Consider the following 25,369-nt stretch of genomic DNA (forward strand, 5'->3'; position numbering starts at 1 on the left):
TATTTCTGGCTTTATCAGTCCTGTGCCAAGGCCAAAAATACATTGTACATTTTTTTTTTCATGACGTCGGCGACGTCATTGGCACTCTGGGCTTCTGAAAAACGTGACGTCGGCGACGCCAATGGCACTGAATGAGTTAAATGGGGGTCCGTAGCCTAATGCATGTCAAACTGGTGGTTTGACACGAAATTGAAATTGTCTTGAAATTAAAATGGTTGAGAGTCAGAGACTGCTAGAGCCATAATGATCTTCTGTTATGGGGGGGTCCCTGGCATATATTTTCAAATGGGGGTCTGCGGGCTAAATAAGTCCATTTGGGGGTCCTTGACATGAAAAAGTTTGAGATCCACTGACATAGACTGTATTCATATAGACAAGACTGCCAACTAATTGCCATTGAACAACACACTGTTGTCATAATACAAATGTGCACTATGATCAACATAAAAAAACCTAAAATGACCCGACAAGTGTGCAGTTAAAAGAGGTTGAAATACAATGAGCAGGGGTTGGCATTGACAGTGGCAGTGACAGAGACTATATCAAGCCCCCAGAACCAAGAGGGACCAGTGAAGCAGTGGACATGGTGGCCAATCATGGGTACTGCAGCTTATTACGGCTGGGGCCAGCCAGACACATGAACGAGCGAAAACGGTATACACATGGGAGAATAGAATAGGCTCTATGCACAGCAGCCATATTGGAAAGAAATTGGGCCTCTTCTTACTTCCTTCACAGGTGTTACCAATGATACTAATGAGGCTCTGTTCCATTCTGGTCAGGGTGCTGATATCGTGCATGTTGGCTCACTAGAAACACTCCATTTTGGTTCCCAAATGGCCCCTTATGGTGGGTGTCTAACTCTGAAAGTGTACAAATGGAACCAAATGGACCCGTAAGGGTCCATTTGGTTCCATTTGTACACTCTCAGAGTTATGGGGGTCCTTGAAAATAAGACAAAGTACTCTGCCACACTAAATGGAACAGAGCCTTAATTACTATCACATGGTAACACCTGCGAAGGAAGTAAGGAAGGGGCCCAATTCATTCCCAATATGGCTATTGGCCATGACTAAATTAGAGGGTGGGGTACATACTGACCTTTGTGGCATCATTTTGTTTTTTAAAGTAGAGCAGGAGATGTGAGTTTACTTTCATAGGTTGCTGGGCATTTGTATTTTAGTTTTTGAGAAAACCCTGGCTTGGCTTGCACCACACCTACATACACTAACACCTTTTATATTCTGTGTCAATGCAAAAAATCATTAAGACATTCAACAAGACTAGCTTGTATTGACACCGAACAAAAAAAATATTCTGACAGCCCGGACCGCTGGCCTTGTTGTTCCGGGCACCTATAGGCTATAGTGTAGCGTGACAGTGCATTGCGGGTTTGAGACACGTTCCCGACGATCTTTACTGCATGTCTCTCCCCGTCTCTCTCTCCCTGTTTCCTGTCCATCTCCACTAACACTATATAAATAAAGGCAGAAAAAAATATCTTTATAAAAAAGAATATATATGTTCTGACAACTGTAACCAATTGGAATGTCAGTATAGGTGAAACATTATTTGATTAATTAAAAGAAAAACTAAAATTAAAATTCAGCTATTTCGGTTTAAAGCTGATATTCTAATATTGGTTTATTTATTTTAAATGTAATAAACAAATGAATTTTTTCTCGCTTTAAAGTTTTCAGTTTTAGTTAAAGTAGTGAAATCTTTGAGTACAGAAATGAATCCACACTGTACCCCCTCTGTGCACATTATTTGTATGCATAACCCAGTCTAAACAGCTATAGCTCATGTTGGAAGGCAGTGAGGCAGTGAGTGGATATGGTGGCAAAGCACCATATCCAGTCCTTTCTTTAAGAAGACAAATCCCTGTAGAGCCCGCCTAAGCTTCCCTCCCATTAAATGTGGGATTCGTTCCAATAACTTCACGACAACTGCTGTAACACACTGTAAGGCTACAGTAAAGCCACATTCATACTTCATCGCCCGACGGCGTCCCCGGTCCGAAAACAGCCGATCCATAAGCCCACAATGCGCCTCGGATGCGACACATTGTGAGCTTATAGATCGTCTATTTTCAGCTCCGTGACGGCAACGTACGAAAGAGCATGAATTAGGCATAAGGGATGAGACGATTTACACAAAAAAGAGCCAGTGCCATTTTTATCCCACACGCAAAGCCTAGACTAACCTAATACTCCCTCCGAGTGAGTCAGTGGCTTAATAAGCCCATGTAGATCACTCTCTAAGTCAAAGGTGTAATTTATTAAACTGTAAATCGCCAGAATTACAGTGATGGAGATGGGGACTGCGAAATGTTTTTCAAATAAATAATCAGCCCAATACAGGAGACGGTGTCTGGGTTAAGGTAATTATCTGTGAACTAGTGGAGGAGAGATGGTAATGTGGAGTGGATATATTCCAGTTTGCTTCAGAGGTGCAATTTATGGCCATTTTAGAGAATGACCATTTGCATTAATAAAATGCTTTCCTTGCAGCCGAGACCATTCGAGCCCTAATGTTTCAGTTCTGATGAATAATGAAGGCATTTCTCCTCTCCGCTGAGGAGACTTGTCTCTGTGTGTGTGTGCGTGTGTGTGTGTGTGTGCGTGTGTGCGTGTGTGCGTGTGTGTGTGTGTGTGTGTGTGTGTGTGTGCGTGTGTGCGTGTGTGTGTGTGTGTGTGTGTGCGTGCGTGTGTGTCTGCGTCCCTTAAGGGGATCCGAGTTGGTTGCTCCTGCTGGACTTGCATGCACATCACACCTGCACTGTACAGAGACTACAATCCCTCATGTGCACACACATGCGCATACAGTACACGTGCACATACACTTCACACAAACCCTCGCACCTTTACTCGTACTTTGTAAACCGTACAGGTATTGGACTGTAGCGGTTCATCATTTTTGTTTCATGTTCGTACTTTGAGGGTTTTGAGTAAATGGATGTATATGTGAGATTGAAACGCTGATTCTTAGTTTTCACCGATATCGACGAAACAGAAGAATAACTACAGCACTTTTTCGCTCGCGGTTCTTCGTTCCAGAGTGCCAACGCACTTGTTTGTGTAGCATATGCTGAGTATGCAGTGGTGGAAAGTAACTACATTTACCCAAGTACTGTACTTAAGTACAAGTGTTATGTGCCACGCCTACACATTTATGAGAAAATGGTCTAAACAGCTAAATTAGCTGTTTTTTTTAGCTAGGTTTTCTAATAAACATGCATACTTATTTTCACTCAAATCTCTGTGGATACTTAATGAGAGATTCATCTTCTTTTGTTGTACAGTACTTGCTTGTAATATTGCACCTTTTAGAACCATAGAGGTGCCTCTATATCGCTTCGCACTTGATGACGGCCCAAGCTTTATTGTCGCAGGCATGACCGAGACTATGTTTTTCCCCTTGTCCGTCCGTCCGTCTGTCCATCTGTGAACAGCTAATCTCCGGCACCGTTGGCCTGATCGCAGCGAAACTGTGCACACACACTCCCTGGATGCCAGAGCAGAACCTCTTGCCCAAATGTTTCAGATTGACCTATTATAGCGCCACAAGGAGGACAATTCTCGCTAAACACATTTTTTTTTACATTATTCCTACAGATTTTGTCCAAACATACACATATGTCTATATAGTCATGTGATCAAGACAAATGACTGAATTCCGAACATTGCTGGCCTACAATAACCTACCTTACCTGGCGGTGACCTGTGCTCCGAGGAGCACTTTTTCTAGTTTTTAATTACACTTTGTGAGAATCAATTGGTAATATGCCTTATATGTTGTGCATATGATGTTATGGTCTATAGGCGTGTGTTAATATTGGGTGTTCATACATACACTGTTACATGTTCTATGACACTTATTGTGCCTCCATCTTATTAATGCATTGATGTAATTAATCATACCTGATTGGCCATTGGTCATCTGTCAGTGTGTCTGATGTCAACAGCTGCAATGCATTCTGGGATCATGTTGATTGTATGTAGCGCAATATGTATTTTGCAACTGGAGCCCACAGTGTGCAAGCGTTCTCTTTTGTTGTACATGTTACGTTTTTTCTTTGGCTTTGGATGTGCATGTCTTTACTTTTTAAGTTAAACTCAACTTTGATATCATATATTCATTTTTATATATCCAGAAATAGAAAGGAAAACAAAGTTAAATGTGGCTCGATGTGAGCTTGTAGATCTGCTGTTTTTTTTTTGCCATTCGGCACCAGACAATGGGCTTAAGTAGTTAAGACATCTAAAACCCAATAACATTGTCAGAGTTGGTGTGATATTTTCAGGTTCTGTTTCCAATAACTTTTTGCACTCTAATGCAGCTCTGTTAGCATTCAGCTCGCACTCCAGCTGCCTGTCAATTACTCTGAGCTGGTGTGCAGTACATGGTCGGGCTAAATGAGAACAAGCAAAGAACTGTCTGAGTCACCGATCCAGCCTCAAATGACCGGGCCCTTACTATAGTGCTCAAAGAAGCGCATGAATACGTTTGACAGTGTTTCAAATTTGACTCTGGTGGTAAACACCATCATTTTGTACATAACATGCACACACAAATTTCGCAAAGCTGAACAATTTGATGGCTTTCTTTTGGGGCTACACCCATCACTTATTTTCTTAGCGATTATTCTATCGGGTACTTTTTTGATGAATCGAAAATAAATCGAGAAGCACGTTATATCAACAACTTTATAGTTGACTGAAATTATTTTTTGATTGTGGTGTAAAGTAACTAAGTACATGTACTCAAGTACTGTACTTAAGTACAATGTTGAGCTACTTTTACTTTACCGGAGTATTTCCAATTGTCTATACTTTTACTTGTATGTACTCCACTACATCTCAGAGGCAAATATTGTACTTTTACTCCACTACAATTATTTGAAAACTTTAGTTACTACTGTAGTTACTTTGCAAATGTAAATATATGAAATTATAAAACATACATTAACCACTTTAGCCCTATTTTATACATAGGCTATTTGAAAATAGCCGATCTACAAGCTCACAACGCGTCGCGATGCGACACGTTGTGAGCTTGTAGATCGGCTATTTTCAAACATTTTAGTACTTTTACTTTTGGTACCTCAAGTACATTTTGATACCAATGCTTTTTTACTTTTACTCAAGTACATTTTTAATTACGGACTTTTACTTGTAACAGAGTAGCCTACATCTACATTGCAGTATTGATACGTTTACTTAACCCATTGATACCTGGAACGCATCTGTGTCATTTTGGATGTCTTTGGCTATTCAAAAATAGCAGATATACAAGCTCATAGCGCGGCACCGAGTGCCGCGCTATGAGCTTGTAGATCTGCTATTTTTGAAAAATCGGGAAAAATATTTTTTAAATATTTTTTTCCGATTTTTTTTTTAGGATTTAGATTTTTTTTAGAGGCGGCCTCTTAAATTATGTGAAATGTACATTATATTGTACATACATTTACTGTCAAATAGAGCTCTGCGTGGGATTGTTTTGTTAGTCCTGTCCGCTCCCGCCCGTTCCTGCTGGATTTCTGACCATAATCTGCCCGCTCTGGCAACGGTTTCATCCCGTACCGCCTGCACTTTATTTTTGACTGCCAGACTCCCGACCGCAGCACATTTTAACCCATTGAGACCTGAAGCCGATTCTACATGTCTCCTGAATCTCAACAGTATTCTGAAAAACGTATGTTTCTATATCAGTGGTGCTCAATCTTTTTCATGTCAAGGACCCCCAAAATGATATGAATTTGGCCGCGGACCCCCATCAAAATATTTTGTTCCAGGTACCCCCAGAATCAACGATTTGAGTTAAAAATGTTCGCTTTAAAATATATATATATTCAAAGATTTGCACACATTTTCACTATTTTTCAAAAATAGCAGATCTACAAGCTCATAGCGCGGCACTCGGTGCCGCGCTATGAGCTTGTATATCTGCTATTTTTGAATAGCCCAAAGTGTAAAATAATGCTTTTTAGCTCAAATCTAAAAATGACACGGTTCCAGGTCTTAATGGGTTAACCCATTCAATCAGGGAACGCATCTGTGTCATGTCATTTTAGATTTGAGCTATATAACCATTATTTTATACTTTTGGTTGTTTGAAGAATAGCAGACATACAAGCTCACAGTGCGGCATGAATGAGTGACATGGAAAAGTTTGAGCACATTATAACAATATTTTTAAAAAACTGTTAGGATTTAGAAGACATAGAATCCCCCAGAAGCAAAGATTTGAGTTAAAAATGTTTGCTTTGACATAATATAAATATTCTAAGATTTGCAAAAATGTTGAGCTTGTATGAGCTTGTAGATCTGCTATGTTTGAGTAGTTCAAAGTATAAAATAATGGCAAGAAATCTAAAATGACACAGTATGCCGGATTGAATGGGTTAAGTCCCGTCTGCTCCTCCAATATTTCCACAGGGACACAAATACAAACAGAATGTGACAGACAGACAGACAGACAGACAGACAGACAGACAGACAGACATTACAGCACCAAGGACCGCGACACAGCGGGCTGGGCTCACTGCTCCTTAGTAGTTTATTAGTCCATTAAGACCGGGAACACATCTGTGTGTCCTTTTAAGATTTCTTTGGGCTATTCAAAAATAGCAGATCTACAAGCTCATAGCGCGGCACTCGGTGCCGCGCTATGAGCTTGTAGATCTGCTACGTTTGCTGTTTTGGAATTTGAATCCTGATTCGCCAGCTGTGATCTACTGTACTTTACAGCCTGGTTTGGTTGACTCCATGCTCCATACTGTTGTTGCTTCCGGTGCGCTACAGCCAGGTTCTTTTTTTTTTACCGCCCACAATAGCAGATCTACAAGCTCATAGCGCAGCACCGAGTTCCGTACTATGAGCTTGCAGATCTGCTATTTTTGAAAAATGAACATTTGTGCAAATCTTTATAAATATATATATTTTAAAGCGAACATTTGTAACTCAAATCTTTGCTTCTGGGGGTCCCTGGAAATATTTTTGAGATGGGGGGGTCCGCGGCCAAATACATGTAATTGTGGGGGTCCTTGACATGAAAAAGTTTGAGAAACACTGATATATATGTACTGTATATTATATACACATATTATATATATATTATATGAGACATGCGGTGAGATCGAGACGAACCATTTACTGAAGGTGCTCCTCGGCTGTGAAAGTATAGCCCGTACAAAGGGTTGGTGTCAGTGTCCATGATGGAGGATAATTTGGCTCAAATTACGCTCTCCTTATTCTGATCACAGAGTCTGCTTTTATAACCTGAGCCCCGCCCCCTCATTACAGTCTGATGCGGGGTAAAAGCTGTTTGTTACATTAAAAGGTCAAACAGTCTGCCATTTTCAGCACGTCATCGATAACAGACCCCCATCTTCACATCGTCTCTCTCTCTCTCTCTCTCTCTCTCTCTCTCTCTCTCTCTCTCTCTCTCTCTCTCTCTCTCTCTCTCCCTCTACCGGAGGAGGGTCCAACACCAACTCCGTCGTCTTGCTGACACATTCAGCTGCAGGTGTTTCTCCTCGCTCCACCGGCTACAAACCTCTCCACCAGAGAGTCTGTGTACTCCTCCTCCTCCTCCTCGTCACCCTCATCAACGCACCCCACGATAGAGCCGTCGCCCAGAGGACTTCATGGGGGTGACAGGCGCCCCGAGTCGTAGCAGAAGTCTGAGGCAGTATATATATATACCGGATGAGCAGAAAAGGAAACAGCGTTGTCCCCCTAGTTCAGCTCCAGTGTTACTCACCAACCACACGGGAGGTGTTGCTCTGATGTCATGCTTAATGTGTGGCCGTCTGGTGAGGTAGTCTAGTTCAGCGGTTCTCAAAGTGGGGTCCGGGGACCCCCAGGGGTCCTTGAGGGAGTTCCAGGGGGTCCCCAGCTAAATTATGGATAGTTAGGAACCAAATGACCTTATGGGTCTGTAACTCTGAGATACTGTACACTCATAGTTAAATTATCATTGATTTTACAATACAAATTGGGGTCCTAGAGATGCCATTAAATGGGGGTCTGTAGCCTAATGCATGTTAAACTCTCCCAGAAATCAATCACTCACCCTCCATACCGCCGCCTGCTTGCAGCATTTTGACATTGAGACATTTTGAGCATTTAACCATATGAGAGTGTCTTACCGGAAGTACCGCCTATAAGGACGTTACGTTGATGCTTTGCAGATCTGTTTAAATTCACCTGATGAAACGCCATGTTGTGATTATAGTCTCGCGAGCCAGACTGTTGCCTCCCACGATTTTCAAATTCTTCCGTTCTGGAGAACGGAAAGCGCTGAAAACGACCACTTCCGTTTCATCTTTGCAGTTGTGTAAATTGTAAATATAAATAGTCGAAGCATATGCTGCTTAGCAGAAATGGGAATTAAAAAATATGTTTTAAAGATATTTAAAAAAATAAAATAATTGTGAATGGAAATGACGAACAGATGACAGCTTCCTTTCTCTGCTGCATTGGGAGATTGTGGAATAGTTGTTTCGTTACGCGAGACTATGTTGTGATTTGTCCAAAAAAGACAGCTTCTGGGTAGCTGTAGTTCGTTACTACGCTTTTCTGCACTTGAGACGATTTCCCTCCGAAAACAGCCGATACAACGTGCCGACGCGCTGTGAGCTTGCGGATTGGCTCTTTTCGGCGAATGTTTGCCTATTTTCGCAGATTGTTTGCCTATTATGACATATGGACACTAAGGTTCAGGACCCTGGGGGACCCCGGTCAACAAAGTATACTGTTTAGGTGGTTAAAAAGGCGGCGGGCGTATTGAGTCGAACCTTCCCTCCTCCAATCACATGGCTTCTTCACAGCCACTCGCTTCACTAAGTGTTTACTCAGTGTTGGGGGATAATTAGTCAGTTGTGATTACCTGCCTCACCCGCCATCGCACACTTTCTGCCCACATCTGCTGAACGCTGTTCGACATGGAGGCCCCTGTCTGTCCCCCCTGCAGGTGCTTATCTCCTCGTGGAAGCGTATAATTATGTCCAATATTCAACACTCACAGGGAATACTTTGCATCTGCTCGCTGTTGGATACATTTGGATATACAGTAATTACAAGCACACGCACACGCATACACGCACACACACACACGCACACGCACACGCACACGCACACACACACACACACGCACACGCACACGCACACACACACACACACACACGCACACGCACACACACAGACTCATTTGGGGCCCACCCTTGCTCTGTCGGTAAATTCAAATAATAAATACATACAGAGATGCAATGGCAGTTGAATTGACCAACGTTTGGCGAAGCCCCGGGCCCGGTGGCTGCTCTGCTATAGCACCTGCAGGCCCCCCCAACAGCTGTAGTGGAGAGGGTATAGGCTAAAGAGGCAAAGGATACCGTGGGCTCCCGTAGGCTATCGACTGCACTGAGCTGCTGCTGCTCCGTTCATCTCGACCTCGCAACTACTGAGAGCTCCCTAAATGTAGGCTATTGTTCCAACAAACTATTGTATTTGTGATTATGTGTTATGCAAGAATTAAGATTAGGCCTAGCTAGCTGCATTTAATTATTATATTAAGCGTTTCTTATGGATTGTATGTATAGGTTTAGTCTGGGCGTTTCCATAATTGTTGATAGTCTGATTGGAATTAATTAGCCACCATCAGCAGTGGCCGTGCGTGCGCCCGGGGGGGGCCACTGTTGGCTTGTTACGTCGCTGACACACGCACGCACGCACGCACGCACGCTCGCGCGCGCGCGCGCACACACACACACACACGCACACACACACACACACACGCACGCACACACACACACACACACACACACACATACACACACGGTATACATTCCTTTTGTAGCTTATGTCACAGAGTTTTATCAATGGTTGAATGATCAGAGTCAATGGAAGATTTGGGAATGTGGGAGTGATTGTTGATCTGACACAGGACTATACTTGTCCCTCGGTTGGACAATTGGCAATTATTTCTCTGTCAAATGGAACGTAATTGAATGGAATCATTCATTTCTTCTTTCTGTTTACAGTCAAAGTAATGTCAACATTGAACAGCACATGCATCACACACTATTTGTATGCTGTCCCTGACTTCACCCTTCAGCATAGAGTAAATACATGCAAAATTTGCAAATAATTAAATATAAACAGAGTCGCGAGTTATTCGCTAATATATGACTGTTTACACATTCCGCATGGCTGCTCGTGCTCTGGATGGAAATAGTCCTAATTGAAATGCCGAAATAAGTTGTATGCCTCATTAAATGTTTTGCTGTAATCTATAGAGTAAACTGATTTATCATTTTGTCTTGGTACAGGATGCAAGATTTCTATTTTTTCCAAAGACAGAGGAAACCTATAATTAGTCTTTCTGACAACTCTGTTGATTTAATGATGACTGAACACAACAACTGAAACAAAAATGAATACAGAACAGCTGCGCTATGTAACTTTCCTGTTCTATCCTGGATTTGAACCAAGGGCCCAGCATCCGGCTTTGAAATTGAGTCCATATAGGAAGTGACAGTTCATATGAATGGCCTGTAGTTTTGCTGTTTTACCCCTGCTGGTGTCAGAAAGATTTTTTCTCCATTCAAGTGGGTGGGTTTTTGACGAACTTTAGACTTGATTTTATCACCTTAATAAACATTGTCATAAACACTATGCTGAATGTTGGATACATTAACATGTAAGTGTAGATCATACTTTACAATTGACAAAGAAAATAAACAATCTTATAATGAACGAGAATGTATTTCATTCTTGTTTTCCTCCACCTCCAACATGGCGTCCCAATTTTGCCTGCTTTGAAATATTTTTTTAAAATAAAAAGCACATTGTAAAAAATATTCAAAATGTTTCCGAAATGTTCAATTCTCCCAGTCAAAAAAAGAGCGAAAACATCTGCCAGCTCACAACGAGTCGTTTTGTTTGCAACTTTTGTTTAAAATAGGGTGTGGTATCTGTTAGTCTCGCGTAGCCAGACCCCACAGAAAATGAAAAACAGCGACCTCTGCTTTTCTGATATTCTGTGGAGTCTGGCAGGAGTATAATGTTAGACTAGAGCGCAGGGAAACACCGGTTTCATGTCTGCCTATAGCGCATCACTTCCGGTTGGTGCGACCATGTTTTCATTCCCACTAACAATATTTCTACACGGAACACTAACACCACTTCTCCCAGAGAACATGGATGGTTTTGGTTATAAGCCCACTTGTTTCTATGATGAAAGAGTAATTTAAAATGTGAATATCTTTCCGTGGTTTTGTCCGCTCCGAGGACGCTATTGTTAAATTAGTTTCGGCTAGTTTCGAGGGGGGGAGGGTGGATCATGGTGGATGGACACGTGAATCCCGCCCACTACATTTGATTGGGTAAAGCGCGGCCCACTTCCTGATCTGAAGGCACGCCCACTTGTATCCAATGCGCACTGGTTAGGACGAACCGCTCCGACAGATTCCACCGCAGGTCGGAATCTGTTCTTGAGAGATTAGGTATCTGTTAACCCACAGCCTTCACTATGTTCTGGTAAAGGTTCTATTGCTTTTAGTTGCCAACAACGCCATATTGTATAGTTAGTTTGATGTTCCAGAGATGTATATGAATTGTTGAAGAATGAATTGAGTCTTCACTCCAATAGTGAGGTTTCTTGCTTCCAGTTTATTTCATAGTACAGAGTTACACAGCCATCTCCACAGCCTCACGGCTTGGAGTGGCACACACCAAGCTTACATTTTACAGTCTATCTTTATAGTAGTGACCACATTTGAGATCTAAAGAAGGTACATGTGTGGGTGTGTCAGCCTTGAAATGTTAATATCTCTATCTGGAGAGGTGATTGCATCAGTCTTTGATCAACTTGCTAATCTACAATTCGGGTGGGCCAGGAAGGAAGACATGGAGACAGTGTCTTGTGGCTTTGTTGTTCCCTGTGCTTTCCAGGTGAAACAAAGAGAATGTTAATTGTATCCCCCACCTATAGCCAGCCTCTCCAACAAATGGTCCTCAAAAGTAGACCTGTAATCCTATAGTAATTCTAACATATGGCTTAAATGTGTATGTTATGTTATGAAATATACAACAAGGGCTTTAGCGATTGCGTCTGATTCCACAGTGGCGGTGAAAAGGAGAGCCGGTGAAATCTCAGCACAGCAGCCCAGCAATTTGCTTATTGGTGAACAATGGTTGCCTCCAGACCACCCGCTGTGGTCAGCCTCTCGTCTCCTCACCCCGCTGTCTAACCACAGGCTTGTTAGAGGGTGCAGGATTTGCTGTGGGGAAACCCTGTATGTCCAAAACCGTTCCTTTGTTATTATTATTATTTTTTTTTAATATAACCCATGCCTTCAAACCGGGAAGGCATCTGTGTAACCACTTTCACCATTATGAACTGAAGTTCTCCTCAGAAAAGGGATGCTAGGGTTCAAGTGGTTAATGTAAAAAAAAAATCATATCACACAAAGATTTGGCGGACCCCGTGTAGTAACTCTGAGGACCCCCTAGGGGTCCCGGACCCCCTGTTGAAGACCCCTGTTCTAGACTAAGTAGGGTGACGAAAAAGCGTACAACGTTGAAACATGGAGATACAAGGTTTCTGCGCGACAGCGTCGATTTCTCCCGCGGAACAAAATACCTTCACCCTAAAGACACCTTCCTTTAACAGCTTCATATTTTAACCCCAGCCGTGTGTGTGTGTGTGTGTGTGTGTGTGTGTGTGTGCGAACAACATGCACGGTTTGAGTCTCTGCAGCATGATTCACAATCTGCAGGCAGCAGGTTGGCAGCCAGTCGGCTTGTGTGGGAAGAGGAATAATGTTGTTTTTTTCCCCCGCTCCTAAAATTTCAGATTTTCTATGGCAAACATAATCTAATTGGGCGGTGTCTGAGTAAAACACAGTGCGTGCGTGCGTGCGTGCGTGCGCCAGTGGTGTAAAGTAACTAAGTGCATTTACTCAAGTACTTTACTTAGTACACTTTTGAGGATTTTTTACTTTACTGGAGTATTTCCCATTGTCAATAGCCTACTTTTACTTCTACTCCACTATTTCTCAGTGGCAAAATATTGTACTTTTACTCCACTACAATTATTTGACAGCTTTAGTTACTAGTTACTTTGCCGATTTAGATTATTATCACAAAACATACATTAACCACTTCAGCCCTATTTTCGGCCATTTGAAAATAGCCGATCTACAAGCTCACAATGCGTCGCGATGCGACGCATTGTGAGCTTGTAGATCTGCTATTTTCAAAAGATGTGTATACATTATGAACTTGTGAAATGGGACATTCTGCACAATGAGTACTTTTACTTGTGGTACTTTTAAGTATATTTTGATGCCAATACTTTTGTACTTTTACTCAAGTAAATTTTGATTACCAGACTTTTACCTTTAAAATAGTTTTTCTACACTACAGTATTGATACTTTTACTTAAGTAAAAGATGCGAGTACTTTTTCCACAACTGGCGTGTGTGCGTGCGTACTAATAATGGCTAAATAAAAGCATCAACCTGCAAGAATGAGGCATCACCTAAATGAACAGTTTGACGTGAAATATTTGCAAACACATTTTCGGATCATTTTATTCCTGGTGTTTAGAATTTGATTAATGTTCAAGGTTGAGGTAAATGTTAGTGTTAATCATGTAGTGGTGATGGTTAGGGTTGGGGCTGGAGGCTAGGGAAATCAGTGTGTGTGTGTGTGTGTGTGTGTTTATGTGTGTGTATGTCAGGGGTGGGCAACTTTGATGATGGAGAGGGCCACTATATTTCCACACTCACTCCAGAGGGGCACATTGCATTATACTGTCGGGCCATTCTATGTCACACAGAAGTAGCAAAATTAGCAGATCTACAAGCTCAAAACGCAACGCGTTTTGAGCTTGTAGATCTGCTATTTTTGCTACTTTTGAATTGGAATTCTGAAAAGTTACGTTTTTATTTAATTTCAAATGCATTTACTTATGCTTATGTTAACTTTATGAACTTAAATACAAATACATCTGACATAAAAAAGACAAAATAGTTTTAATACTAGTCATTAAGCTACTACTAGGCTGCCCTAGTGTGTCTGATATCTGGTCTAGATGGGCGGGTTCAAAATCTCCGGAGATAATTTCCGTGAGACCCCATTGGTTCACCGATCTCTCCGTCAGCCCCCGCCCCGCCCCATGCCCCTCCTCCTCCCCGATGTGAACCATTGAGAGCCCTGACGTCACAACATTTGAAGCGACGCCCACTGCACTCTGGTTGGTTGGGGAAATGAAACACTTCCTATTCCAGGAACGTCAACAGGCTGGTCCAGGCTCTTATTTTTGAGCAAAACTAAAAAAATAAAAGTCTGGAGATCGAGGCTAAGCAACTACTAATATAGACTGAGGTAATTAAAGCGGGTCATGTTTGCAATTGTAACAGCTGAAATCAATAGTATATCAGTATACCCATATTAACCTGCGGGCCGCATTAAGTGAAGGTGGGGGCCGCATGTGGCCCCCGGGGCGCCAGTTGCCCATGTATGGTGTATGTGCATGTGTGTACCGCTTTCATAATCCCGAAGTACAATAGGCTCTATGCACAGCAGCCATATTGGAAAGAAATTGGGCCTCTTCTTACTTCCTTTACAGGTGTTACCAATGATACTAATGAAGGCTCTGTTCCATTCTGGTCAGGGTGCTGACATTGCATGTTGGCTCACTGGAAACACTCCATTTTGGTTCCCAAATGGCCCCTTAAGGTGGGTGTGTAACTCTGAGAGTGTACAAATGGAACCAAATGGACCTGTGAGGGTCCATTTGGTTCCATTTGTACACTCTCAGAGTTATGGAGGTCCTTGAAAATAAGACAACCACTATGCCACACTAAATGGAACGGAGCCTTAATTAATATTATTGGTAACACCTGTGAAGGAAGTAAGGAAGGGGCCCAATTCATTCCCAATATCATGGCTGCTGTGCATAGAGCCTATACCTATACAGTACAAAGTACAATATTTTATAAGGAAACTCCTGCACATTGGGCTGCGTTTGAAAAGTGGACACACATTGTAATTGAGTTAACATTTTACTGACTTTACTGACTAAATAACCTACATGTATTTGTGATTTGTTTTTGTTTCCCACAGCTTTATAGCTCACAGGAGTTTGGCAGAAGATGGCAGCTGGTGCATGAGAGAGTGGCTCCCAACCGCTTCTATTGGTAAGCATACGGTTTCACTAGACAATTGTATCCAACCTAAACAGAGGTGGAAATAGCATTTGTTTGGGGGTAAAATTAAAAGTATCAATATCACAATAAGAAAAGACCTTGTTTCAAGTAAAAGGCCAAAAGTATTGGCAACAAAATATACTTAAAGTACCATGTTAGATTGGCTTTTTTCAAATAGCCTAAGTATAACGTAGGGCTTAAGTGGTTAATGTTGTGTAATAATAATCTAAATCGGCAAAGTAACTAGTAATTAAAGCTGTCGAATAATTGTAGTGGAGTAAAAAGTATAATATTCACCTCTGAGATGTTGTGGAGTATGATAATTCAAATCTTGCAGACCTACCCACAAGTGTCTGCAACTGCTTTATAAACTATATCACACGATAGGGGAGAGTTTCGGCTTTGTTTTGTTTTTTCGTTGATGTGAATATTGATGTGAAAATGAAATTGTACTGTGCTGTGATGTATCTCGACGACACTGCAAATGAGGGCAACCTCAATGTGTTTGGAGAATAAGTAAAGGTTTGAATGAATAAGTATGAAGTATCAAAACATGAATTATTCCAGGGTGATCGGGTGGTGCGGTGGTAAAGTGCCTTCCCACCACCGCCGATGCTGGGGGTTCGAATTCACCGAGGTGCATCCGGCTTTGTTGAGTGTCTACAAACACAATAGGCTCTATGCACAGCAGCCATATTGGAAAGAAATTGGGCCCCTTCCTTGCTTCCTTCACAGGTGTTAACAATGATACTAATGAAGGCTCTGTTCCATTCTGGTCAAACAGAAGCAGGGTGCTGATATTGTGCATGTTGGCTCACTAGAAACACTAGTGGGTCTCAAAGTGTGGTCCAGGGACCCTCATGGTTCCTTGAGAGGGTGTAACTCTGAGAGTTATAGGAGTCCTTAAAATTAAAAAGTCTGAGAACCACTGTGCTACACTAAATGGAAGAGCCTTCATTAGTGTCATTGGTAACACCTGTGAAGGAAGCAAGGAAGGGGCCCAATTTCTGTCCAATATGGCTGCTGTGCATAGAGCCTATTGGGGGGAGGGAGGCCAGGCGGGCGGGGGCACGTATACTGTTACGGGCTCGGCCGGCACCTGTCAGCAGGGATCGTTGGGCGGGAGGATTAGGAGGGAGGCTCTATGGTGTGTGTAGAATTCATTGACATAACGTCTAAATTGGGGAGAAAAAGGGGTGAAAAGGGCAGAAGTTAAATAAATGAAAACAAATTAAGTAAAAAATAAAAGTACCTCAAATTACTTAAGTACAGTACTTGAGTAAATCTCCACCGCTGACCCTATAAGCCTGGTCTAGAGCTAGAAGCGCATGTGAATAATCCTCTTGGTGGTACAGTATATTGGTGTTATTCCTACTCTTCTAAATGAACAGGGTTCCTATAGAGGTCTGACAAGACAGGATGTGTACAGAGTAAAATACTTTACTTTTTTTTTACTTTGTCCACAAATGTAGCCAAATGTTACATTTTTAACACTCAAAAGAGTTTAATTTAACACTGAGAATTTGACTGCATATGGAGACGTATCAATTTAGGGGGAGAAATAGAGATTGAATTTATTATTTAAAAAAAAAAGAAAAAAACGTTTTTATTGTAAAAAAAAATACTGAAAATATTGCAGATACCCAAGCTCTCTCTCTCTCTCTCTCTCTCTCTCTTTTTCTCTCTCTCACACACGTGTCTCACACACACGCACGCACGCACGCACGCACACACCCACATAATTTCTGAAATTGGAAAGTGACACATTAACAATAATCGTTAAACACAAATGATTGACTTCCACAAAACAATGTAGAATAAATCCCCTACAATTAGAGCTGCACAACATGGACACCATTCACAGAGACAGGGATCTCCATATGGACACAAGGGACACAAACAGACAAGACAGATACAGACATTTGTGGATTCATAGATATTCCTGGAAAACCGCTGATCTGACCAACTTCCCACTTGGCGTGGAACTCCCTCGGGCCCTCAGCAATACACGTGCCAAGTTCAGTGTTGCCAGATTCTGTGAGAGAAACAAGCAACCAGGTCTAGGAAAACAAGCCCAAAAGAAGCGACTATGGGCCACCTGAGCACTTTAAACATGTACATCAGCTATTTGAAAATAGCCGATCTGTACGCGACGCGTTGTGAGCTTGTAGATCGGCTATTTTCAAATACCATCTTGGGGGAAAATGATAATAAGCAGACCTGGCAACACTGGCCAAGTTGATCGGTTGGAGGGGGTCAGATAGAGATTGTCTGCATTTACAGTACTATGAGATGCATGTTGGGACACACATACCCCTCCCAAATTGATGTATATTTGGCCGCGGACCCCCATCTGAAGAGTTTCGCTGAGCTTATAATGCATTGATAGATGGATAGATAGATAGATAGATAGATAGATAGATAGATAGATAGATAGATAGATAGATAGATAGATAGATAGATAGATAGATAGATAGATAGATAGAATTATATTGGCATCACAAGCATTATGACCAGCACTTGTAATACTTCATAACCTCGTTATAAACTGTTATGCATAATTATAAACATTTAACAGCCTTATAAGTTATAAGAAAACAAATTGGCCGGTCGCGATCCTCCACCCCAGAGCTATGGCCGTTTGAATGTGGCTTGTTTTTTGAAAAACAGCAGAAAAACAACAGAAAGCCGAGAAAAATGAGACTTTTATAAATCCTTTAACTTGAAAAGCGCCTCGATTTTTGTTTGTTTGCTGTGATCACATGATTTCTGGGTGTACTCTTCTTCGGTGGGTCTGCCTAATGAAATATGAATGAAGTATTGTTATTAACCCTTTAAGACCTGAAGCCGATTCTACATGTCTCCTAAATCCCAACAGTATTCTGAAAAACGTAAGTTTCTATATCAGTGGTTCTCAAACTTTTTCATGTCAAGGACCCCCAAAATTATATGTATTTGGCCGCGGACCCCCATCAAAATATTTTGTTCCAGGGACCCCCCAGAAGCAAAGATTTGAGTTAAAAATATTTGCTTTAAAATATATATATATTCAAAGATTTGCAAACATTTTCCCGATTTTTCAAAAATAGCAGATCTACAAGCTCATAGACTCACTCGGTGCCGCGCTATGAGCTTGTAGATCTGCTATTTTTTAATAGCCAAAGTGTAAAATAAAGCTTTTTAGCTCAAATCTAAAAATGACACAGTTCCAGGTCTTAATGGGTTAATGTCCTTTGAAGGATGTTTCTTAATAGAAAATATATGTATAACCAGGTACACAGGCCACTGCCAGTTCAAAAATAAATTAATAATGCATTTTTGGCAAGTCTAGGTCCCGGACGGACACCAAAATGTCTGTTTTGGGTCTCGAGCAGGAGAAAGTTCTGGAACCCCTGACAATATGGGCTCATCATGTCAGCGAGGGATTGCATTCAATTGCATCATCATGGAGACACAGAGAAAGGCCAGAATAGACAGAGGGACTGTTCTCTGTCAATAGGGGTTGTGTACAGTACATGGTCCTCCTTACAGGTGCTCCAAGACTTTCCTGTTTGTGTGTAATCTTAATACTTTACTTTTGCTTTCCTTTTGAGTTGCTTAAGCCATTGGTTCTCAAAGTTGGACCCCTAAGGGGTCCTTGTGGGGGGTACCAGGGGGTCTCCAGCAAAAATGTGTTAATATAGCGTCACAATCATTTTAACCACTTTGGCCATTCAAAAATAGCAGATATACCAGCTCACCGAGTGCCGCTCTATGAGCTTGTAGATCTGCTATTTCTGAAAAATCCCTGGTACAAAATATTGTTGATATGGGGGGGTCCGCAGCCAAATACATATCACTTCCCGGGGGTCCTTGACATGAAAAAGTTTGAGAACCACTGGGTAAAGGAACAGTACACAACTTGAGAAGCTTTGAAGATTTTCTCGAGGCAATTAAAGCGTAAAAGAAGTAATAATGTCCATTGTTCTGCCTGTGCCTGTTGTGCTTTGCTCTGAAGCAAAGCACGCCCCCTGAATACCCAAAACAACAAAACAAACACCTTTTTGTCATGTTGACCTCGTATTCACATTGTGTTGCGCAAGACAAAAAAATACATTTACCACGATACAAAAAAATACAAAAATAATAACCGAACTCTCCCCATTATTTTACTTGGTCTTCGCGACCAGACAGACCACCACAACATGGGAGCATATTTTCCTCGGAATGACCGGCCTCTGTAGTAATGTGTAACAAAAAGCTTTTGTTCGACGGGCTGTAGAGAAACTGTCAAAAGTGTTAACCCTTTAAGACCGGGAACGCGCATCCGTGTCATTTTTTGATTTCTTTGGGCTATTCAAAAAAAGCAGATCTACAAGCTCATAGCGCGGCACCGAGTGCCGCGCTATGAGCTTGTAGATCTGCTATTTGTGAAAAATCATGAACATTCGTTCAAATCTATCTTGAATATTTTTAAAGCGAACATTTGTAACCCGAATCTTTGCTTCTAGGGATTCTACAACAAGTTTTTTTTTTAAACTTATGTTGAAATAATCAGTGGTTATCAAAATGTTTCATGTCAAGAAGCCCCAAAATTATATGTATTTGCCCCGCCGACCCCCATCTCAAAATATGTTGTTCCAGAAGCAAAGAGTTGAGTTAAAAAAATAATGTTCGCTTAAAAATATACATATATTCAAAGATTAGCAAAAAAAATCATGGTTTTTCAAAAATAGCAGATATACAAGCTCGTAGCGCGGCACTCGGTGCCGCGCTATGAGCTTGTAGATCTGCTATTTTTGAATAGCCCCAAAGAAGTCTAAAGTGACACAGATGCGTTTCCCGGATTGAATGGGTTAACAAGCCAGGGTAACCAGGAGTGAAGAGAGCCCAGAGGGCTGCTGCTTGCTGCTGCATGCGGTGGCTGGCAGAGTTTCTATTTTAGGATCCATACTGTGTGCGGAGTGTAGTGGTGGTGGTGGTAACCCCGGTAATGAGGCTACGCCAGAAACCCTCCAAGCCCTGATGTGTACTTCGTCGCGCGAACGGCGTCGTGCGCCCGAAAATAGCCGATCTACAAGCTCGCTGACCTTGTGGATCGGCTATCTTTGTCTCGTGACACCGCCGTGCAATTAAGCATACAAGTAAGTATACAGGAATAAATTAGGCAGCTTAGTACTACTGAAAAAAATGTAGCGTTTTATTGATTTGCCAGCAACTTCAATTATATATTTATTTGTATTATTACTATCAAAACGTTCAAATATACTATACTGTGTAAGAAAAAGAGGTTGCGCAGCAACAATGGGTTTTCTCAGTGGAGTGCCAGACCCAAAATCCAGAATACACATCAAAAGTAGGAATTGAAAGAAGAAAAAAAAAGGTAGCACATCCAAAATGTCAAATCAATGAAGGACAAAGTGCTCACATTTCCTTTTTTTTATTGGCACACACCTATAGACCCCTTAACAGACGACGTCACACTGATAAGAACCAGTATGCGCGCGCAGGCCAGCACCAAATGAAACCCATTCTGTCAGGTCTCGCTAGGACGCGCCTCACTAGCCAACACACAAGAGGAGGTTGAATGAACTGAAACCAGCGCACCCCGCAACAATACGTTGGGAATTGATTGCCTGAAACGATCACCTGTGCGTCCAGTCTTAATGTTGGTAAACAAATAATTGGTCAATAAACGAACGCTTACAGGTTTGGGCTATGAGCCTTCATCAGAGCATAATAAATGAAATAAGTGGAATTGTCAGTACCTTTGTCCTCGATTGATTTGAAATTTTGGATGTGCTACCTTTTTTTTCGATAGGCTCTGCTCTATGCACAGCAGCCATATTATCACTTCCTTCACAGGTGTTACCAATGATACTAATGAAGGCTCTGTTCCATTTAGTGTAGCACAGTGGTTTCCACGAGCCCCATAACTCTGAGAGTGTACAAATGGAACCAAATGGACCCTTACGGGTCCATTTGGTTCCATTTGTACACTCTCAGAGTTACACACCTGTAAGGGGCCATTTGGAAGCCCATGAGGGTCCCTGGACCCCAACTTTAGACCCACTTGTGTAGCAGTGAGCCAACATGCACCCTGACTCTGTTTGACCAGAATGGAACAGAGCCTTCATTAGTATCATTGGTAACACCTGTGAATGTCTTCATAATATGGCTGCTGTGAATAGAGTCTATTCCTACTTTTGATGTGTATACCATATACTGTCTAACGATGAACCCATGAACCCGGACAATGTTCTATGCAGTCTAAATATGTATTTGGATAATCACTTCATTTGCTTAAGAAATGCAGACATGAAAATGACACCAATCTGCAGGGAAACATCTGGCACTGCCTCTCTTTGATTTTCTTTTTTTTTTTGGTGTTTCTTTTTTCATGAGGCAACGGCTCTCCGTCTCATGATGCCTATAAGCCCCTCCTGTATCCCCCCCGCCCAGCTGGTCCTACAGAGAAACGCTCTCCTGGGATACAAGGACAGCTGTCTAAGTCAATGTCGCACCCAGTCTGGTGGTATATAATATATAAGTCCAAAAAGCTGAAGCTGAAGCGGAGTTTTATATACTTTATCTCAGTAACTATTGTAAAAAGGGAAAGTTTTAACCCATTAAGACCTGGAACTGTGTCATTTTTAGATTTGAGCTAAAAAGCATTATTTTACACTTTGGGCTATTCAAAAATAGCAGATCTACAAGCTCATAGCGCGGCACCGAGTGCCGCGCTATGAGCTTGTAGATCTGCTATTTTTGAAAAATAGTGAAAATGTGTGCAAATCTTCTGAATATATATATTTTTAAAGCGAACATTTCTAACTCAAATCGTTGCTTCTGGAGGTCCCTGGAACAACATATTTTGAAGGGGGTCCGAGGCCAAATACATAACATTTTGGGGGTCCTTGACATGAAAAAGATTGAGCACCACTGATATAGAAACATGCGTTTTTCAGAAAACTGTTGAGATTTAGGAGACATGTAGAATCGGCTTCAGGTATCAATGGGTTAACAGAACTATGGTTCTGTGCTACCTTGACTGAATTATTCAGTGGTCAATGGACATGTAGCTTGTGAGCAAAGTGAACGCAACTAGGCCATCTTATTGTCTCCGCCAGGCCGAAGGCATGGCGAGAGAGTATGTTTTACCCTCCGTCCGTCCGTCCGTCCGTGCGTGCGTGTGTCCTGTCTGTGTGTTACCAGCTAATCTCCGGCACCGTTGGTCCGTTCGCTCCGAAACTGTGCACACACACTCCCTGGATGCCAATTCAGAACCTCTGCCCCAATTTTTTCACATGGGCCTGTTATAGCGCCACCAGGAGGCCGATTTGTGCAAAACACATTTTTTTACATTACTCCTACAGATTTTATCCAAATATCATGCAAATCGGTACACAGTATCTCTATAGTCATGTGATCAACACGGATCTGTCCGATTTCCCATATTCCATCCTGATTTTCTATGGTTGGCTTCCAAAGTTTGCAGGATTGGTCCGTTTTGAACAAACTGCCTCCAATCATGAACGCAGCTTGCCATTTCCATAAAATTGCACACGCACATTCCCACTAGGCCGAGGAAGAAATGCCACTTGAACATTTTCAAATCAGCCTCATGGTGGCGCTATAACTGGCCGATTTGCATTTTTAACTATAACTGCACCGATCTGCGTGAAACTTTGCACGCACACTCCCTAGAGGCCAAGGAAAAACATTAGACTGCAATTTTCACATCTGCTTTTTACAGCGCCACCAGGAGGCCGACTTATGTAAAATATATTTTTGGAGATTATTCCTTCAGATTCTGTCCAAAAAACACGCAAATTGGTACACTGCATCTCCATAGTCATGTGATTCTGATGGATCTGTCCGATATTTCATATTCCATCCTATTTGGCTTACAGTGGCTTCCAAAGTTTGCAGGATTGGTCAGTTTTAAACAAAATGCCTCAAAACATGAATGCAGTGTGCAATTTCCGTGAAAGTTTGCATGCAGATTCCCACTAGGCCGAGGAAGAAATGCCCCCCTTTTCACATTCACATTGGCCTTTATAGCGCCACCAGCAGGTCTAATTTAGCAAAACACAATTTTGGAACAAAATGCCTCAAATCATGAATGCAGTGTCCCATTGAAAGGCCTAAGAAGAAATGCCACCCTTTTCACATTGGCCTATTATAGCGCCACCAGGAGGCCACAATAACCTACCTGATCTGGCGGAGACCTGTGCTCCGAGGAGCACTTTTTCTAGTTCAGAGATGCGTTTCATCGTGGAACAGGGGTCTTCAAAAAAAAATCAGGCCAAGGACCCCTTAGCTGAGAGAGAGAGATGCAGCTTATTACATATTGTATAAAACTGTGTTGACAGCAATATCTATCAGTGTTTGTTTACATATTATCTAGCGTGTATTTTTAGACATTTAACCACTTGAACCCTCAATATTTAGTAAACTTGACCTTTGGTGCTGTACTTGGTCTGCTCTTTTTTCCCCTCTACAGCAAATCTCTAAAAATAGCTGATCTACAAGCTCACAACACTGTGCACTGCGGCACGTGTAGATCAGCTATTTTCTGCAAACGTTCAGCCCAGAGTAGGGATGCTAAGGTTCAAGTGGTTCATGAAACAACAACAACAACGTTCCTATCACGTAAAGATTTAGCATCCCCCCTTGTGGTAACTCTCAGGACCCCCTAAGGGGTCGCGGACCCCCTTGTTTGAAGACCGGGGATTTATAAATTCACCTACACTACCACGGCAAAATCACAGAGCGTTCCTTTAACTCTGAAAGTGTACAAATTGACCCGTGGGGTCGGTTTAATTAACAGTCCGGATATTACCGTCTAACTACAGTACAGTAGCAATGACTCTGATAATTATGTGGTGGTCTCTCTCTCTCTCTCTCTCTCTCTCTCTCTCTCTCTCTCTCTATTGCCCTCTCTCTGTCGTTCTCTCCTAGTTTGACGGTGCCTTTATTTCACTTCTGATTCTCCAGTCCGTGCTATGAGCTCTGCTATTTTTTTTTTAAATTGTGGAAAATGTGTGCAAATCTTTGATTAATATATATATATATATATAAAGCAAAAAAGCATTACTCAGATCTCTGCTTCTGGGGTCCCTGGAACAACATATCTTGAGATGGGGGGTCCGCGACCAAATACATATGGATTTGGGGGTCCTTGACATGGAAAGGTTGGAGCACCACTGATATAGCAACATACTGTTCCCTCAGATGTACCCTCCATCTTAAAATGTGTTGTTCCAGAGACCCCCCCCCAGAAGCAAATATTTAAGTTACAAATGTTCGCTTTAAAAATATATTCAAAGATTTGCACACATTTTCAACAAAATAGCAGATCTACAAGCTCATAGCGCAGCACTCGGCACTGCTGCACTATGAGCTTGTAGATCTGCAATTTTTGAATAGCCAAAGAAATCTAAACTGACACAGATGCGTTCCAGGATTGAATGGGTTAATATAAGATAAGATAAACCTTTATTGATCCCAGGAGGATTCATTCAGGTGTCATAGCAACAACAGGAGTGAACATGAAATACAGGACAGAAGAACATGTAATAATAACAACGGTCCTTACACACTCTGAATGATGAATAAGTCATTATTTGTGCATTACATTACATTACAGTCATTTAGCAGACGCTTTTATCCAAATCAACTTACAATAAGTGCATTCAACATAGGTAGGCAAGAAAACTACTAAATCACCTAGAAGTCTTAAGTGCATTCTCTTCTAAAACAAGCAACTAAGAGTATACCTAGCGCTAAAGTAAAAGTGCAATATATCAGCTACCTACTTTCATAAACAGATGAGACAAATAGGAAAAAAATAAAATAAAATTAGCAAGAGCTAAAACAAATACGTGTATCGAATAAACAAGATGTGCGTGTTTATGTAATTCTGTAATTCTGTCTGCAGGCTTTGATACTGTTGCCATAGCATTCAACGATGCCAGGGTATGTTCCTTTAGTCTTTCTAGGCAGTTGGCAGTGTCTGCACTTTACATGAGCATTTGTATTTTTTGGATACTTTCACTCCACTGCACTTCAAAGACAAATCATTAAACCTTTAACTCCACTGCTCCTCAGTACACATTTGACAGAGCAACTTGCGCGCAGTTGAGTAATATTTGTCAGGGGCTCACC

General features: G+C 41.7%; 1 protein-coding gene across 1 annotated transcript in view; it reads left to right on the forward strand.

The window, feature by feature from the left end:
• The window catches only part of sorcs1 (sortilin-related VPS10 domain containing receptor 1), a 280,871-nt gene that overhangs the window by 178,392 nt on the left and 77,110 nt on the right, over positions 1-25,369 (forward strand). The window contains exon 5 of the mRNA XM_084044273.1: positions 15,138-15,211. Coding sequence (XP_083900399.1) covers positions 15,138-15,211 — 74 coding nt within the window. The remainder of the gene's footprint in view (positions 1-15,137; positions 15,212-25,369) is intronic.

Source organism: Gymnoscopelus microlampas (assembly GCF_963454915.1).
Source record: "Gymnoscopelus microlampas genome assembly, chromosome: 2".
NCBI lineage: Eukaryota > Metazoa > Chordata > Actinopteri > Myctophiformes > Myctophidae > Gymnoscopelus > Gymnoscopelus microlampas.